Source organism: Nanorana parkeri, unplaced genomic scaffold (genome assembly GCF_000935625.1).
Source record: "Nanorana parkeri isolate BGI_ZX_2015 unplaced genomic scaffold, ASM93562v1 scaffold310, whole genome shotgun sequence".
Taxonomy (NCBI): Eukaryota; Metazoa; Chordata; class Amphibia; order Anura; family Dicroglossidae; genus Nanorana; species Nanorana parkeri.
The window spans coordinates 199,351-214,148 of NW_017306578.1; the positions used below are offsets into that span (position 1 = coordinate 199,351).

The 14,798-nt window shown below is 43.1% G+C and overlaps 1 protein-coding gene across 1 annotated transcript in view; it reads right to left on the minus strand.

Annotated features, from left to right (window-relative positions):
- The window catches only part of GTF2E2 (general transcription factor IIE subunit 2), a 65,079-nt gene extending 52,745 nt beyond the window's left edge, over positions 1-12,334 (minus strand). The window contains exons 1-2 of the mRNA XM_018557905.1: positions 12,167-12,334; positions 4,497-4,657 (exon numbers count right to left, since the gene is read on the minus strand). Coding sequence (XP_018413407.1) covers positions 4,497-4,653 — 157 coding nt within the window. The 5' untranslated portion in view covers positions 4,654-4,657; positions 12,167-12,334. The remainder of the gene's footprint in view (positions 1-4,496; positions 4,658-12,166) is intronic.
- Between the last annotated feature and the right edge of the window lie 2,464 nt (positions 12,335-14,798).

Below are 14,798 nucleotides of genomic sequence, written 5' to 3' on the forward strand. Positions count from 1 at the left end.
AAAACTAGTGCAACAGAAAAATGCAATTCATAGTGACTGCAGGTTCACACCATTTTCCAGACCAGATCTGGTAAGAGAGGAATACCCTTGTCTAAAAATAAAAAAAAAAATAAAAAAAAAAAACAGGTTTTGGCTATAGATACACTATAACCTTCGACAGTAAAAGTTCCAATAGAAGAATCAAAAATGGGCCTACTATTAAATTTGTTAGCTAGATAACCATACAAAGTACACCCAACTAACAGTAGCTTCACTTTGTTATGAAAGTTTGACTCCCAGAACAAGCCCCCATCATTCCTCTCTCGGCTAAATGCAAGTGCAATAGTGGCACCGATGCACTCTTATTGGACAGTGGATGGCAGGTGGGTGGGACATACCGTAGCTCCAATGATCAAACTCAGCCTCTTAGTAACAAGGGGAAATCAGTTTTAGAGAGGTGCACGGGTTTTCTTGTTTTAAATGGAACGGGGAATGAATAGAACTGTTTTTACTGCTCTCTGGGGCTCCTGACCTGACTCAAACAAACATTCTTCAGTCTCTCTCTCTTTTCATCCAATGTCCATTGCCATAGTAATTGACCAAGAGGCTACAAATAGCACTCTTGTGATAACAAATACTTCACTTCTTTCCTGCCATACTGCAGGTGCTTTTGAAATTAAAAAAGGGAGTGTGATGACCGACACAATACAGCAATGGCTGGAGGATAAAAACCTGAAGTACTGGGTAGGTATTTGGTACCTGTACTCACCAAGCTTTCATTTTCAATTCTGACAGTTTACCTTTATTTAGATCACACTTAATGAAATTGGGAAATCATCTAGATCAGGGATGTCCAAACTGCGGCCCTCCAGCTGTGGTGACACTACAAATCCCATGGAGCATCTCTCTCAGGGAGTCATATCTGTGGCTGTGAGAATCTTGGGATTCGTAGTTCAACCACAGCTGGAGTGCCGCAGTTTGGACATCCCTGATCTAGATAAATCATTGTTCTATAGATAAATTCCACTTTTTTTTTTTAAATGGCCACTAAAAAGAAGAAGAAAATGTATTGTTAAAAACAAAATATAAGAGCAGAAAAATATACCCCTATTGAAACAGGGTGTTTAGTACATAATTCACCTCTTTTCAAGTCACTGAAAAAACAAGAATGGAAAGTTGCCTATAGAGAAGTATTTCTCCAGGAGCGATCTTCAGAATTTCTTCAACCAAACTAATACAATATTTCAAAACTAACAGATAAGTAAATAGGCATAAAATTACATTTGAATTTTAGGAGGAAGGGGTTGGGGTGATCATTTGCTGTACTGTTATCTCTCAAGAACTCAGGCAGTGACAACCCAAAACAGTCTCTCTTCAGTTGCAATAATGAAATATAAGATGCAGATGAATGATTCTATAAACCAACTTTTGGACCGGAAAAAAATCCAACATATACACAACCACAAAATGATCAGTTTTACGTACAGATTTCAACAGCCCATCCAAGCTCTGCCTGCTTCATATTTTGTATGAAGAGACTCTAAAGCGTTCTATGAATCCAATAAGGCAGTACCAACACTACATACACGAATGCCTAAAGCTGATCTCTGGGATGCTCTTCGTCTCCTCCCAATGTCTCATTACAGTCTATGGGCATTAATTGACTTCCAGGATGGATGACATTCAGCCCCTTTTCTCAGCAGTCTGGCTGTCAGGGCATGCAGCCTGTAGACCACTGGATGGCAGGAGCTGCGATCATGGGGGCAAAGTCACTTGTTCACAGAAGTGGCTTCCATGTCAATGCAGATTGCCTAGTAACACACTCCCTTTGATAAAGCTGGCCATATACTGCTTAGATCAAAAGAGCTTTCATATGAAAGTTTTTTCTTTTGACTTTCTATTACCTGATGGGGTCAAATCGGCGATCGATCCCAATTGCAGTAATGGAAAAACTTGGAGCAGGATGGACATTTTTTCTTGAACAAACAAAATTCTAACACTGAATACAATACAACATTCCAAAATCGAATGTTAGAGCCAAACGAAATTTTGATTGACATTCGTCAACTGTCTGATGCAATTATCGGGTGGTAAAGAAAGATCTTTCATACAAATGTTCAATCTAGAAATCTACTAGTGTTTGGCCAGCTTAACTGTATGTCACTGCTGTTTGACACATAACAGACCAATTGATAACAAGTATCTGCTGCCTGAGGAGCCCAATCCACCTCCACTCCAGTAGTGGCCATACTCAGAGAGCATACCAGATTCAAGCATCAATAATGAAAACAATCCACGCATATCCTGAACATATGATCACAGCAATCCAAAATGACCATTCTCCTGTACTCAAGATGTAAATAAAACACTCTAGTATCTAGATTTGATTTGTGCTTGTGCATTTTTACTTTATTGATGCTTGAATCTGGTGTGATATCAGAGTATGCCATTTCACATGACAATAGTAATTTTGGATTACTGCGGTCACATGCTCAAGATGTAAATAAAGCTCTTTTTTACCTTTTTAAACTTTCCATTGTGCATGAACATCTATTTTTCTCTATTTGGCTACTTCCGGGTTCATGCTTGCACGTCCTAGGCACGAAGCTTATCAGAGAAGCTGGATTGTGTGGGCATGACTATGACCTGACTGCATTGGCATGTCAGCTTCCAATTCAGGAGCGCACAACATTGGGTGACAATACTTGTCTTGCACAGAGAGACACTAAGCGAGCATTGTCACCCTATGACAGAAGTATATATGCAGGATCCTACTGGCAGGATCGCCAGGTGAGATTACAGGCACTGTAATCCACAAGATAATAAAACAGACTCAGCATAGTCAATGGTGGCTAAGCAAGCATGATTTCAAATTTAAATTCTGGGATAACATACACGTAAAGAAAGGACACTGGCAGACATGACATCTTATTCAACTGTGTCACCCTCTCTTCCTAACCACCTAGCAGGGCCTTGTCCAAAAGAGTTCCACAATTGTCATAGTCAGTTGCAGAGAAATTCGCTCTGCCTACTTAAGTTGCAGCATGAAAGAGGTAGACAGAAGCATTGCTCAAGCACTGTCAGCCAGTCTCTAGATGCCTATTTGGAAAATTCATGACAGATGAACATAGCAATGAAAAAGACACGGGATGCTGCATGAAAGGGATTAAACGGAATGGTTTTACCTTCACCGGTACAATACTATGTTTTTTCTTAACATATAGCGTCTTTTGTTGTAACATGCATTATGTAGATGCTACAACACAATATGTTTTTGATTTAGTACACTTTAAAAAAAAATTGTAGTTTTGAAGAGCTAGTTCAGCTGGGTGTTTGGTATTCATGCTGTCATCAGAGCTTACTTAATGCCCCATGGGTTTATCAGGGATGGACAACACGCTCACATTTAGTTTACTCATTTGTATTGAGATTGCAGTCCATCACAGGAGTGAGTTTGGAGTGGTGGCTACATTGCAACACACACAGGAACCATGGGGAACAAAAGTAGCCACCCTCCAGATGGAAGGACTGTGTCAGCACCAATTCAGAGATGATTTGGGGAGCTACAGCCGAGTGATACACAAATAAGATACATTTTTGTTAAAGGAGAGCTATGAGGTGAGTGCTTTTCACTCACCTCTTAGTTCTAGCCGACCTGTGACAATGAGACTGTCACAGGTCGGCTCAGTAGATCGGGAGGTGAGCGAACACATACCGGCGTTCGCTCACCTCTCGATCCCGTCATGGCTCTCTGCCGTGACAGGGGAGGGGCTGGATTCCCCCCCTCCCTGCTCCGCCAGCGCTGACTGGCGGAACGGACGGGGGAGGGTACAGCTGGCTCTGCCTCTAGAGAGGCAGAGCCAGCTGTCAGTCACGCAGCTGGGCGGATCCCAGCACAATTGCCGGGATCCGCTTCAGCTGGGGCGTCTCAGTATACCGCGAGCAGTAGCTTGCGATATACTGCGGTGTCTCAGTAGGTATACTGAGCCTAGAGTGACGGGAGGACGCTAGTTTGTGTCCTCCCGTTACCCTAAGGAGAACTATGGGGAAAAGCCTTAACCCCATAGTTCTCCTTTAATAATTAAAAGGTACTTGACTACATTGCTAAGATTTAACCCCCTGAGTTTAGCGTCACTTTAAGCACAGCATTGAGGAAGTTTTTTAAATGCTTCTCAAACTCCGGTTATTAAAACACCCAAGGGAGAGGACCTAGACATACAATTAAATCACTTTAATTTAAAGGTAATTATAAATGTACATGGGGGGCAGCTTCCTCTTCTAGAAGCCAAAAGCTATATGACCTAAGTCCAAGCGGAGGACAATTCGGACCTATTTTTTTTTTCTTCTAATGAATAGCAAAAAAATAAATTAAATAATAATAATAATGTTTTTCAACTTAATTAACAATATTAAGTTTTTTGATAGTTCTGATATATGTCCTACTGATTTTTGCAGTGTGCTGTTTCATGATAAATCCACAAAAACTTTTTATGGTAACTGATAGCAGACTTGCTAACCTGAGCTCTGCTTAGAAACAGATGTCCCACCACCATCGCCTTTGGCTTTCTTCTTCTTTGAAGACTCTGTTGATGCAGAAGAACGCTTTTCCACTGCAGGTGTACTCAAAGCTCTCTTTTTGAAGAGCTCTCTGTCTCTTAAGAGAGCTGGATCCATGGTGCTGCAAACATACAGAAAAGGGAAATGTGTGAGTTAGTTTCATTTTATTAACAGACAACCTATTGAGAAATGACCTCTGATAATGCTAGTTCCATGGCTGTCAAGTTTCTCCACTGCAGGTGTAATCAAAGCTCATTGGCTTGGAACAAGCATAAATATAAAGAACTCGGACATTTTAGACTTTTTTTTTGCATGCCCATTCTGGATTTGTTGCTCAGAAGTAGTAAACTTTCTCTTATAAGTGTACACCTGAGCCACTTCTGAGAACACAATGTTGTCCTCCACACAACATCCGTCTATAACCATAGTATTATTTACTCCTTTTTGATGTGCAGCCCGGGTATACTGACAGCAGCCAGGGGCCGCTGTCAGAAAACAAAGGAGACTGTGGGGGATTCATTCACCAACGCTCATCCTGCAACAGAATTTGTCAGGCCAAAACCGAAAATGACTTTTCCCACCTTTATAATTTTGTTTTTAATAATTGTAAGGACATAGCGCTTGAATAGCATCAGCCAGGAAATGACAGTTGCAAGTGGTAAGATTCCTCAGACGGCAGCTGAATGTAAATACAGCAGGTGGTGGCCTGGTGCAAGAGCCAGCCTGCTATTGGCCCTTTCAAACTGCAATAGCCAAAAACAGGCTGGCTATTGCACCCGCCCAAGGATTGCTGTGCCCTTCTCCCAGCATGGAGGAGAGCTAGAGGATCCAACCAACTAATCGATTATGAGAATAGTTGACAACTATTCTCAGGCGATCACAGCAACACATTACCAGCACACTGGAGCTGCTGCCAATCAAAAATAGGCGGTCCTGTACATGTCAGACAGGCTGCGTTCTTACGTAATTCTGTAGTCCTGTACAGCAGTGCGCACAGGGAGCGACTACAAGGAACACAGAGGGAGGATGAAGGCACTTGCAGAACGGAAGTTCCCCCCAGCATTCTGAACGCTGAATATTTTAAATAAACAGCCGCCCAGAGATCTGAAGCAAGCATGGATAACAGTAAGAAAACATATTGTAGCATTGATTTAGTAAAAAAATATGTGAGGGTTTAACATTACTTTAAGCCTTTGTTCACACCTGAACGTTTTGTAGCGCGTTCTACGCTCTACGAACGCTCTACAAAACTCTCAAAAATATAAATCCCATTGTATTCAATGGTCTCGTTCCCACCTTGGCGTATTTCCGCCCGTCCCTAACGCACTACAAAACGGCCCACGCCTGAAAAGGTACAGGTACTACTTTGGGCCGTTTTGTTGCGCCAAGTAGCCTTCGGAAACGCGCGACAGACGCGCATATGCAATACGCCTAGGTGTGAACGAGACCTAAAGGCCCTGCCTGCCTCTTACAGCTAGTCTCAGGAGATTTGGAGTGCGATTGGGTGAGCACTACTGTGTTGCTCATTGTTCTCCTTGCTGGAGGCTTTGACATGAGAAAGTAACACCCTGCTTCTACCAAGATGGTCACCTCCACACAGAGACAGCACGGAACAAGGAACAGGTATATTGGAATGTTGGATTAACATTCTCAATGTCACAAGATTCTATGTGATCTGTCAAGTTTTCATGGAACCCAGTGGCTGCAGTTGTGTTCTCAAGAACACAGGGTACTACAGGACGAGGGGCCCAGTGACTGAGATCCAGAAGTAAAAAGTCTAACGAGAGTGCCAGAGCAATGATCCAAAATATTTTGTTATTAACTCATAATGGCGTAATGTAGAACATCGAATGCCTTTCGCAGGCACTGGCGCTCCCTCATCAGGACTTGAGAGTATGGTTTATTGGAAATAAAAAGACTCAGCTTGGGTTAGTCAATGGAAGATGAAGACGAGATGACAGCTGGTCAGAAACAGAAATGTAATGGCTGATTTAAGTTGCCTGTATTAGCTGCTAAATCACTGTCTCTGACCAGCCGTCATCCACTTCTATTGACTAACCCAAACCGAGTCCTTTTCTTTCAAATGAACCAAACTGTCAAGCCCCGATGAAGGGGGAGTGTCAGTACACCAAAACCCATTGAATGTGCTACTTTACCATGTTATGAGCAAATATTCAAATATTTAGGATACCTGGATCATCATTCTCAAAATCTTTAAGAGCAAAACAAAGCATGATACGTTAGTAATGTGGGAAAGGATGGTGCTGCAAGGAGACAACACAATGCTGGCGACTAGTCCTTTGCGCCCTGCCTGTTTTATTCTGGGTACAGCTCCCACAGTTCCGTTATCTTTAGGTCAAACAACTGGCATGCAAGTCATCATTTTCTGTAGGTCAGTAATGGCAGCCAGCTTGTGTTTTTGGAAAGCTTCCTTTAAAGAACCCTGGACTAAAAGATACCCATCTCTAGATAGATGATAGAATCTATATAATCTATCTATCTATCTATCTATCTATAGTGGGGCAAAAAAGTATTTAGTCAGCCACCAATTGTGCAAGTTCTCCCACTTAAAAAGATGAGGCCTGTAATTGGCATCAGCTGCAATTAAGGTTTTCCGCACCACCTTGGATGCCTGCACTCCATCAACCTTATGTCTAGGAAATACATACTGGCAACTGGCATTTGTGGTTTGCGTCTGATAAGATAATTCTTATTTTTTTATTTTGTGATGGTCTTTAATGAGGCCTGATGGAAGGCAGTGTCACTTGAGCCATGTTGTCCTAGAATAAAGAAAAAGCACAAATGAAGATGACCCATAAGCAAATAGCCTATGGGTACTACATATCCAAGAATATTACTAGCAACCTTTGTCTGCTTGGCTTGTACTCAGCAGTGCAGTAAGGGAAGAAAAGGATGAGCTGAACAAGCTTTGTCATAATTTATTATGGTGAAGAGGAGCATGGTGACTGGAGGGTGATCTTTAGGAATATTTAATAAACATTGCTATATGCGTTATTTTAATATACTTATCTATATGATCCGCTCTGCCTAATACTATCTAAAAATAATTCAGCTGCTGTGCAAAGAGTAGTAATCTCTCTTTCAAATAATCATGAACAAACTGCCCAGCGCTATATTTAAATGTAATATAGCGCTAGGCAGTTTGCTCATGATATTCGTTATTTTGTTTATAGCTTATATTACAAATGATATCATTACAGTGAGAAGGTAGTGCTATTACTGAACTGGGATTCCCAATCCTCATTTATTTTTGCATTGTGGAGGGATAAATCTGAACCCCGGGGAAATCACAGGAGGCTGAAACAAGATACATGGGGATTGTTTACACAACGATATCCAAAAACAAATATGTAATATATTGCAGCTGAACTCCAGGCATACATAAAAGACATGAACGCAGATCTGTATTCATTAAATCGAACCTTAAAGTGACATTAAAGAATATTTTTTTCCCCTCCCCCCAATGTTAGTGTAGGGACTTAACTTAAATGATCCAATATAGTAGGAAACCAGCTGCACCCCTTACCGGAAAAATAGTAAACCTGCGAAGCAGGTGAGTGCTTGTAGCGACCACGGACGGCACCGTGAACAATATAGCAGTAGTAAAGATTGTCACCAGCACACCACAGATATTTACAGCAAAAAGTCCTCTAATGACAGATTGCCATTCAGTACAAGCGCTTTCGGGGTCTCAAAAGTACTCCATCAGGCTCAGAATGACATGGTCAAAACACACCATCAACATTTAAATAGACATGCAAATTAAAATAAAAGCAGACCCCTCCCACTCAATTACAGCACAGACAGAGCAATTCCCACCCTTCTCCGTTGGAAATGGAACTTACATGCGGCAGGCTTGTGGAGAAAAAAAAAAGAGCGCGTTCACCATCGCGGCCGTTGACGGCTAAACAACATCAGCCCGTTGTCCAGGCAACTGTGTGCTGGGGCGCCCCCGTACTGAATGGCAATCGGTCATTAAAGGACTTTTTGCTGTAAATATTTGTGGTGTGCTGGTGACAATCTTTATTACCTTAAATGACGTCTCTTAAACCGATCATCTTCTTCTTTCCTGTAGTTTTTAGCTGTCCCTCCAGCGCTGGTGCGGGTCTCTGATCCAGCGCCGACTCCTCTGTCCTCCTCATCTCTGATGTCCCACGGAGTCTGTGCGGGTGCACACTGCTCCATGGACTTACCTTGTGTCTCTCCTTGTCTCCCGGCCGACCATCTGAGCCGCCCCAAGATCCTTTGCGGGTACCCGAGACTGTTCAGATGTTCAGACTGGAGCGCGCGGCGAAGACACAGGTAAGTTTAAAGGAGAACTATGAGGTGAGTGATTTCCACTCACCTCATAGTTCTAGCCGACCTGTGACAATGAGACTGTCACAGGTCGGCTCAGTAGATCGGGAGGTGAGCGCACACATACCAGGTTCGCTCACCTCTCGATCCTGTCACGGCTCTCTGCCGTGACAGGGGGAGGGCTGGATTCCCCTCTCCGATCTGCCAGCACTGACTGGCGGAACGGACGGGGGAGGGGGCGGGTACAGCTGGCTCTGCCTCTAGATAGGCAGATCCAGCTGTCACTCACGCAGCTGGGCGGATCCCGTCATCTACGTCGGGATCCGCTCCGGCGTCTCAGTATACCGCGAGCTGTAGCTTGCGGTATACTGAGCTTAGGGTGACGGGAGGACGCTAGTTTGTGTCCTCCCGTTACCCTAAGGAGAACTATGGGGAAAAACACTGACCCCATAGTTCTCCTTTAAACCTGTTTCAAAAAGGTTTTGTTTTTTAAGTTTTTGCATATATCTACTGCTTGCTAGCCATAGATATATGCAAAAACACGCTGAGGGTTTATTAACCCTTTAATTGTATTTGTATTTATCCAAGCAGGGTAAGCAGCTGAATGTGACTTGAAATAGGCTTCTCACGGTCCCCGTACAGCAAAAGCAAGAAAGTGGGAGAGAGGCCGCACAAGGAGCCAACCAGTTGTGCAGCAGTTCACACCTGGGTATTTTATTGCTTAAAATGAAGTGCAACAAAAGGCTCAAGACAAGGAATCCCTTTCATTTCTACGGCCCCTGTTCACATCCGAGCATTTTTTCTGGTCTCAAGCAGAAAAATCACTGTCACTGGAAAAAGTTCATGAGCTTTTTTGGTCCCATAGATATCAAAACTTCTGTGTGAGAAAACGCTCAGATGTGAACAAGGGCCAGAAAAATGAATGGGATTCCTTATCTTGCGCTTAGCTTTGAGCAACATTGAGGCTCCATTCACACCTAGGGGTCAGCGTTTTCACATACAGCGATATTTTTGTCTGGCATGTTTAGCACATTTGTTCGCGCATTAGATGCGTGCGCATGAAGACGTGCATTTTAGCGGGCAGATTGAAAGGTATTACGGTCAATAGACAAACTTGTGCAAAACCCTTGCGTTGCACATTTCCATTGAAGTCTATGGGGCCAAATACACTGTAATCTGCCCAAAAAACCTCATGTACTTTTTCCAGCGTTTTCCAACTTGCGACAGAACGCTCACGTGTGAACAGGGGCCATAGAAATGAATGAGATTCCTTGCCTTGAGTGTTTTGTTGCGCTTAGATTTGAGTGTCAAAACGTCTTGGTGTGAACAGAACCTTGGTGAAACAAGACCTGTTTAGTGGTGCTTAACTGCTGCAGAGAAAAATCAGGTCCCCTCCCGTCATGGAGGGCTGCGCTGTGTGTCAAAACTGTATAAATCTCAGGACTGGATGGACAGAAATGCAAATCCTTTTCAATTGCAGCCGTTTGCCTGGAGTTCAGCTTTGAGGCTATTGTTCACACCATGTCCGGAGCAGAGCCGCAAACGCAGTGCAGGGCATTTTGTCGTGTTTTTACCACGATTTTTGTTCCTAGGCTTAAAATGGGCTTTTTAGGTACAGTCCAATGCCTTCCGTATGTTTTTGAAGCGTTTTGCTCATTCTGGACCAGACAAAAAAAAATAGGTATTTGCAGTATTTTTTTGGTCTGGAACGGAAAGTGCTGCAAAAGGTGTGAACTGTAGCCCAGAAATCAAATAGGGATACATTGGGATGCGTTTTTGGTCCAGGAGCTAACTGTTCTGGTCTGGACATGGTGCGAACAAGCCCCAAGTGTGGGTACATACGTTTCTCTTTTTCAGGCCAAGAACACTTTCAGCAAGTACAGAAAACACCTCTTGCCATGCATTGCCCTTGTCACTTCCTCTAAGCTGAAAAGCAAGCACAACATCTCTTTATTGTAAAGCTACCAAGTAATAGAGATGAACCAAGACAGACACATTTGAAGTCCAGCGTGTGTGACAACCATGACTTCCTCCATAGATACAATGGAGAAGTGAGTGCAGACACGAAGGGAATTGTGTTATTTGCAGGGTCACCAGAGGAAAGTAAAAAGCCTAAGAAAAAAGATAACACGGATAAAGCTGCCATCGAATCCATAAAAGAGCTGGTCAGCTGTCACTTTTGTTTTGGGTTTAGATACAATTCAATGTGCATCAAATCTAGGTTTTCAACAGAATGTGTTTCAATTGATTTAAAACTAAAGCTACAAGCAATGCACAGACTCCATTAAAGTTGAACTCTGGGCAGAAAAATATGTATTTAAATATATTCCTCAATAGCCACAAAGGATAAAAACTGCACTCGGTGTGCACCAAACGCCTTTACAAACCTGGTTATTGCCTTGCTGAGATCATCACTGTGCTGCATGGACTATGCAGAGAGCAGAGCTGTGGGAGGGGCCAGCAGGCTCCTCCCACTACAAGCTACCTGCAGAAACTACACACTGGATTATTGTACGGATGAGGAAGAAACATACAAAACGCACCGATATTCAAGTAAGAATACACATGACTCTTATATTCAAACAATTTTTGCTTATAATTAAAAAATGCAGCAAAACGTCTCTATGTTCTGCCTTTGGCATCAACCAGAACTCTCTCTGTGGGTACGGTCAAGCGCATTATTCACAGAGATCACAAGAACCCTATTGTCACATTGCACTTTCCAAGGTCCATGCCCAAAAGGGGGTGACGTTACCAAAGCTCACCACACGCACATTACAATCTGATTGTACAATCTAGCAAAAACTAGGCAGTGCATAGGCCCACCTGATAGGATACATACAAATTGATTGGTTAGATTAGGCAGGTGCTGATATTACATAGCTTTGGTAAATCTAATATGGATTATAGAAAGATTGTAACATGCATGGTGACCCTAGATCTGGAGCAGTTGCCAATGGCAGCCAATCAGCTTCTCTCTTTAATTTTCAGAGCTTAACTGAACAAACAGAAGAGAGAAGCTGATTGGTTACTACGCACAGCTGCTCCAGTTTTAATAAATTCCCCTCAAGGTACCTTGAAGTGTTATATAATATGTCAGTGAAGCAGAAAAATCAAAATAGATAAACTTTACTAGATTGAGGCAAAGCATACACTGACAAACCTTTAATACTAAATAACCTCACTGGCTATGACCCAATAATACACAAACGTGTAGCCCCCCGTGAGATCTACAACCCCTAGCTGACACATCATGCAGTGAGATATCAGCTGACTGGCAGCAGTACAGTATACGACATTGAATTGCTCCTACCAGTACTGAGCCTCGAGCTGCTTCTGCTGCCCGCACACTCCGAGCACCCCACCGCCTGAACCATACACACACTGCACTCGACGGAGCCAATCAGCGCTCAGCCTTTTTTCCGCTTCAGTGACGTCAGTTCCCTCAGACACCGGTGCATTCTCAGTTTACTTTGTGTACGCCATTGTTTTTCAATAAAGTTATTTCGGAGAGTTGCCCAGCAACCGGCGCAGCGTGGTTGCGCAAGAAGAGGTCGACAATGTTGTAAAGATCCGCTGGCAAAAGGCAAGCGGAAGTGATGAATGAGAGCGGGTGAAGTAATTCTTTATTTCCTGTGGACGGCCTTTGTTGTTTTGGTTAGGTGTATTAGTGTTTGATTTCCTCCCCCCCGCCTTCCTGCGAGTGTTCCCTGGCTTTTAGCTATTTCTATATAAGTCCACACTAATATCTTTGAATGCATGGATTTATTTGGTACTTAGTTATTTATCTCTGTATTTTCCAATTACATATGGAAACTAACATTGTGTTCGCTGACTTCAAAAGATTGCATTCAGAATAAGAGACTGCAAATAAACTACCTGCACTCTAGTTTGAACTTTTCATCTTTTATGTTTTACCATTTTCTACCCCAATATAACGGGAAATGGCTCTGACTTCTCAGCATTATCTGTAAATCTGGCTATACACAATACAATCTGATTGTACAATCACCATACATACTTCTTTACAATGTCTATCTGATTGTACAATTTCTCTATATTCTTCTTTACAATGACTATACTCTACACCAGGGGTCCTCAAACTTTTTAAACATGGGGCCAGTTCACTGTCCCTCAGACATTGCTGGGGGCCAGATCATAGTTTGAAAAATGGGGGGGGGAGACGCTTTAAAAGCTTTTACCGCTCATCAGTTTTGTGTTATCAGTGATTGATGACCCTAAAATTATTGCTCTCACTGCGAAGTTCGCTGCGATATGTAACACGTCGTTTTCGCAGGTATGTGCACCTGGCGCATGTTTGCATGCGTGTATGTATGGGTGGGGACTTTAAAAAAAATATTTGTTTTTTTAATTCTTTTTTATGTGTAACTTTAAAACATTTTTTGGGAAACAAATGTCACCTAGGACCCCCGAAGAAGCTGATGAAGTGGAGGTCTGCTTCATCAACTTCTCTCCAGCGTCTACAGCTGGAGAGTGACACAAGAATGCGGAAGTGATGTAATATACACCACTTCCGCATTCTGACAACGGAGAGGGGATCGGAGGGAAATCGTGTACCGACCTCCCTCTGATCTCATGTCAGAGAGGCACTATGTTGGTCCCGGGCTCGCACCGGAGCCCGAGATCAGCGTGACAACGGGAGGAGGGGCCGCGGAGGGAGGGGGGGGACACAGGCCGACCGCCCATACAAGCGATCCGCCGGCTCCATAGCCGGCGGATTGCTTGTATGTTAACAGGCATCGGTACCTGTTTTTAAATTGGCTGTATTTCCCGCTCACGCACGGCGCCGGGCTGGATCTGGCCTGCGGGCCGTAGTTTGAGGACCCCTGCTCTACACATCTCCATACACCAAACAACCTGATTGTACAATTTTCTTTGATTTACCAAAAGTCTGTAATATAAGGACACCTATAAACAATGCATTGTATTTGTATCATATCCGACAGACCCTTGTAACTACATAGTTGATGGTAGATCTAAAGGATATCGTACACTCAGGTAGTATAGTGTATGGCCCAGCTCGTAAAAAGTTGATTTTTCAACTTTTGTTAGGGGAGCCAGATGAAAAATTGTCTCTATTCGGGCAGTTTAGGGTGACGGGCGGCTGTCAAAATTCAGTAGCCAGCAGGGGATGGGGGAATTGAAAGATTTCTCTCATTCAGCTTGAGTGTATGACCAGCTTAAGGGCCTGTGCATTTGATACAAAGGCAATCAGTTGTTTGTGCCTCATATTACATAGTTTTGGTAAACTTAAAGGGAATTGTACATTCAGATTGTAACATGTATGCCCACCATTTAACAAAACTCTGCAATATGAGGACACACCTAAACAATCTGTTCATTTTGTATCAAATCAGGGAGGCCATTGCTCTGAATAAGTAATATTCAATTGAGTAAATATAAGGGGCCTCAATTGTGTTCCCATTCATGTCCAGGGGTGCATAATAGCTTTGGGCCCATTCACACCCGTCTGTTTTTTTAACATTTTATTTCATCATGGGGGACATGATCAAGTCCCCCTTTGCAGCAACAACGCAGCCCGCAATAAATCACTGCGGTAGTGATCTATTTCTGCAGGATAGGCAAGACAAAGTTATATCAGCTCTGCCCAAGCCTTGGAACTGACAGGAAGTGCAATGAAGTCACATCAGTGTTGCTCCTGGGCTTAGTGCTGGACCACAGCTGTCACTGACCTACAGAAAACTCTCGGTGTGCAGCACTGTGCTCCTGTGCACCTGATTGAGGGCTAGAACACTGCATTCTGTGCACCACTTTTCTACTTGATGGTATGGTCAGCTTATTCCAACTCTGTAATGGCTAGTCCAACTCATCCCTAGCTCTGATCATAGTGTCCCTGTGTCCTCTTTCCTAGTTTCCCCGATTGCAATTCCCTGGAAATACATTTTCCATATTTCTACTGCTAA